This window comes from Ipomoea triloba, chromosome 12 (assembly GCF_003576645.1).
Source record: "Ipomoea triloba cultivar NCNSP0323 chromosome 12, ASM357664v1".
NCBI classification, from domain to species: domain Eukaryota; kingdom Viridiplantae; phylum Streptophyta; class Magnoliopsida; order Solanales; family Convolvulaceae; genus Ipomoea; species Ipomoea triloba.
The window spans coordinates 24,408,551-24,413,431 of NC_044927.1; the positions used below are offsets into that span (position 1 = coordinate 24,408,551).

Sequence of the window (4,881 nt, forward strand, 5' to 3'; positions counted from 1 at the left end):
AAAAAAAAAAAAAACCAATTTTGCTACAATGCAAATCTATATATTATTGATATCTATTAGTTTATAACTGCAATAAAAAACAATAAGATAGATATAGAAATTGTGGTGGCAATTAAAAACAATAAGATAGATATAGAAATTAGTCTGGCAATTGTCTCAAAATAGTTGTGCCACCAAACATAATTGTCAAAATATAGCACAACAAAAGCCAATACACGTGTCGCCAGACACAATTGTCTTTAAGAATCCAAAACACAATGTTGACATATATGCATTAGTGCATACAGTCACCATGCACATAACGTTTTCCAACCACAAAGTTTGCCCAAACAAATTCAGCCCTATTTTTCCATCTTCACAATTGACTTCATTGTCTTCTTAGAACTTTGGGTAGAGGAGAACTCATCAAGCAGAGACCTCTTAACAGCTCCACATTCACCTTCATCAACTTTCTTCATGGGATTTGCTGGTAAACTTGGACTCTCAGCAACATCCTCATCCTCAAAATCCTGTAAACCCATAGAGATAAGGATAAACAATTAGAGTTCATTAGTTCCCTAACAACTCAACTATTAGCATTTCTAGGTTACCTCTCTAGAAATTTCTTCATCCTGTGAATGCAGTTCAGATGTTAGGTCCTTATCCGGTGCCTCCAATAGCTCTCGACAGTAAACTGATACTAATTTAGGGTCATTCATAACCTTAATAACTGCAAAGGCATTGTGAAGGTTATCAAATTGTTCCTTTCTTGCAGCAATCCTAAAAACCATTGCAAGTCCCACTAAGGATTCTATTTCACTGGGGACTGTAAGGGGTCCCTACAAATCGGATACACATTTGTGTAAGTTCAATGATTCGATATTATGTGTAGTAAGATCAATTTTTAAGAACATAATTTACCTCCAAGGTCCTCTTCCTTAGATCTGTTGCTGAAATACCTAATAAATCTTGACAGTCTCTGTCCCATAGTATGAATGGTGCATTTCCATTGAGGTCAACAACTCTAATCTTAACCCTGTACCTGAGAATACCCTCTTCCCAAGTCCTCTTACATTTATCACAGTCATACTTTTGACCATCATTACGTAGAATCAACTTTTTATTACAACCATGTGCTTTGCAAGAAACATAAAACCAATCACCCGAACTCTCAATGCCAACGATTTTAGCAACAACCCAAAAATCACCATACTACAAAAATAAAATTAGCATATTAATAACAATTCTATTCAATATTAAAATAAATAAAAGAAATAAACTTACTTCTCTATTTTGATATATATCTGAAATGGTCAAAACATTCATTTGTCCAGAAGAGAAGTCTTCAAATGCACTGCCATAGCTCATACTTGTCATGGAAACAATGCTACGCATTGGGGTCTGCTCTCCGTTAAGACTGCATATAAGTGTTTATACATACAAAATCAAAACTAAATGACCACAAAAGTATAGAAAATAAGAAAACTGAAATGTGTGCTAAGAGTGAGTTAAATACCCTACCTCTCTCTAAATTCTTGAAACTCTGGAAAATCATGGTTTATATAAATTTTTGTAACATCGTAGCTGCTGCANCATGAGGTAACTTAATACAATATAATAATAATAATAATAATAATAATAATATTAATAATACGAATTAGTAATTATAGTAATAATACTCCTTAATATTTTATTACAATGGAGCCATGTGCCATGTTTTATTCTTTCTCATTGAGAACTAAAAAAGATGAATTGGGAGACGCAAATGATGGGTAACAGCAGAAAAAGAGTGGAGTTCACGTGTACACATTTGTATCTTTTGACTATTTTTTTGTATTTTTTTTTTTGAAACACTTTTAATTTTTTTTTTTTTTGAAGGCGAAACACTTTTAATTAGAAATGGAAAAAAATCAGCCATTTTTAGAAGAACGGTTAAAGGTGTATAATCTAAATTTTAGAATATACCAAATACATGTTTTTGCATACAAATTATTAATGGATGACATTCTAATATTTTCATTACATGTCATTTGTTTATTTTCTGACCCAAAAAACGAAAAAAACCAATAATTCATATAATTTGTTGAAATTAAAAAGAATATCTTAACACCAATCCATATAATACTTGAATTATATAGAACTTAGTTAAAAATTTATTCAATTAAAATAATAATCAAAGTATATTGAATTATATAATGTAGATTACAATGTATTCAATATATTTAAATAATTATGTGTTTTTAAGTGTATATATATATATATATATATATACATACTCCGTTTTATTTATACAAATATGTGCATGTGGTATCTTAATAAATAATAATTTGTTTTATGGAGCCATGTGCTATGTTGAGTTCTTTCTCCTTGAGAATTTAAAAAGATGAATGGGGAGATAGACATGTTGTGCAGCAGCCGAAAAACTGGGTAGTTCTTGTTTTATGCATTTATATCTTTGACTCGGGATGATAAGAAAAAAGCAACAAAAAATTGGGTGTACAACTTAATGGAAGAACACTCACCAATATGCCATATTGCCATGTGACTGTATTTGGAGGCTTCGTCAAGATTTTTACTTTTTCTATTTTCGTTCAGGCGCTTACTCTATGATACTACAGCTTGAAACAGAGATGATATGCAGCAGTTGAGTTTAGTAATAATTCTTCTCCTACTTCAATCTATTTTTCTGGAAACACCCAGGTTGTTAATCTTAGCTATTCTTCTTTGAAAAGTACTTATATCCTTAAATATATCCAAGATTAAGTATGAATCAGCCTATTAATATAAACAATCATGCAAGGTGAAGTATGTATGGATCTGTCATAAGAATAGCTAATCTGCTTAATAAGATATTTTATTGTTTTATGCCTTCATTGGTTCTTATTTATACATCTAGAACAATGCAAATGTTTATTCATTGTATTGAACAGAATAAACTATGTGGAAATGTTTATTCATTGTATTGAACAGAATTTTGTAACCTAGGGTTGATGTATCTAGATTTCGTAAATTTATTACAATTGTAAGAAGTATGAAATAGAAGTTAGTAAATGCATTACCATTGTTTTGCTCATCATGCTTCCTCTTTGAACCAATAGTAGTTGAATTTGTAATCTTTTTCATATTCTCTTAATGAGTGTTTTGCCAATCTGGTACACAAAAAACATGAGAGAACATTTAGTATTTATATACTACTCTCCACTGAAATTAAAGTTTGTCCTTCATTTACTTAACAATGAGGGAATATTAATATTAATAGATTACTTAGCATACCTGTTTGTCTTAGTCAGTGAAGAAGGAAAAAAAAAAGAAATTTATAAAATTAAAAAAAAAAAAAAAAAACAGACCAACTATAGTGGATATCACCACTACTTTTGCTTTGTACAGAATCACGTGCTTCTTCTTTTTTCATGCTTTGTGCGTAATGGCGCATGGTATCTATATTATCTATATTACATGTCCACTTTCTTTAGTTTCCTTTTTCTTAAATTCCTTCCCCACTAAACATAGATAATATATATTTTAATAGATAATATATATTTTAATTGCTTGCAAACAACACTGTCAAGTTCTGTGAATCCCTTTATCCCTTATCTTCATCTTCAAATTTTCTTTTTCTTTTTCTTTTCCCCAATGCGCAATCTATATTTATATTTTATATAAATGAGGTTACTTAAAAATATTTATATTATATAAATGAGGATACTTCCAAATACCAACCTATTAAATATTATATGAATCAGGTTACTGTCTCTCCACTACAAACTTCCATAGTTTTCCACCATCCTCTGTGTCTATCATCCTCCGCCCTCCTGCATCCACCATCGAGGAAAATCCGGTTAAACGGTCACGCTGTCACATCCTTCGCCCCTACCCTCCCTTCTTAGTCCTCTTGGTTTCTACTTCTCCGTCCTCCGTCGTCAACACCCTCGCTCCTCTCCCTGTCTCGGCTGCTTCACAATCTCTGGCGGACGACTGGTCAGCGTGGTCTCGGCTACTCATCTCACCTAACCTCAGCCTCGCCGGATGGCTGGTCAGCGCTATGGCAGTCAGGTAACTTGTATTTTTGTTTTATTACTATTCTTATTAAATTTTATGGTCGTAATTAAATCAGTAAAATTTTATACTGTTAATAAAATGACTATATAATTTTTAATATTCTGAAAATTCTTTTGTCTGGTGTTTGAAAAATTGATTTTATTTCAGATTAATTTGCAAACATAAAATTTGTTTCTTTTGTCAAACATTAATAAAAAAAAATTCAAACATGTTGTAAAGAATTGAAATGATGAATATTATTTTATTTGTTGCAATTACACATCGGGCGTCATCTGAACATAATTTAATTTTAGTTAAAAAATTCAAATATGAATTGTTTTTTGTTAGCTGTTTCAAAAGAAAAAGTATAATAAGAACATACTAACAAAATGAGTTTCAAACTGGATACATATAGTATGCAGGTAATTATTATTTGCAAATAAATATGTTGCATATGCGTAAGTAACTAAGTATGCATCACCATTTGCAATGTGCTCATTTTTTGTAATAAAAAATAATGGTAATTAATATTTATTTTTATTCCCTCATTGTTAAAATAAATACGTAATACAATCTGCACGTCTTCCACTTACTATATGGCCCTAAGGTTACATAAAGTAATTCTAAACTATAGGCCTTGTCTTCTTTTGGTATCTTTACAAATCCATGTGTTGTTTTGATGCATTATGCATATGAATCTCACTTGTCTTTCTGAAGAAATAATTTGTACATCCCATACTGTTATTGATAATAGCTTATTGATACCTGCAAGCAAAAAAAAAAAAAAACCAATTTTGCTACAATGCAAATCTATATATTATTGATATCTATTAGTTTATAACTGCAATAAAAAACAATAAGATA

At 30.6% G+C, this 4,881-nt stretch overlaps 1 protein-coding gene across 1 annotated transcript; it reads right to left on the reverse strand.

Moving 5' to 3' along the window:
- Positions 1 to 90: 90 nt before the first annotated feature.
- Positions 91 to 1,687, reverse strand: LOC115999564. Its single transcript, XM_031239406.1, has 6 exons — positions 1,677 to 1,687; positions 1,501 to 1,566; positions 1,264 to 1,396; positions 901 to 1,191; positions 591 to 818; positions 91 to 509 (listed from the first exon to the last, which is right to left on the reverse strand). The coding sequence occupies exons 1-6, from the start codon at positions 1,685 to 1,687 to the stop codon at positions 342 to 344; spliced, it is 897 nt and encodes a 298-aa protein (XP_031095266.1). The 3' UTR covers positions 91 to 341.
- Between the last annotated feature and the right edge of the window lie 3,194 nt (positions 1,688 to 4,881).

Excerpts from the sequence above, each read along its gene's own strand:
- LOC115999564 (XM_031239406.1), bottom strand. Across the intron at positions 1,397-1,500 it reads TTTCAAGAATTTAGAGAGAG|TCTTAACGGAGAGCAGACCC; the intron begins GTAGGGTATTTA and ends ACTTATATGCAG. Across the intron at positions 510-590 it reads ATGAAGAAATTTCTAGAGAG|GATTTTGAGGATGAGGATGT; the intron begins GTAACCTAGAAA and ends ATGGGTTTACAG.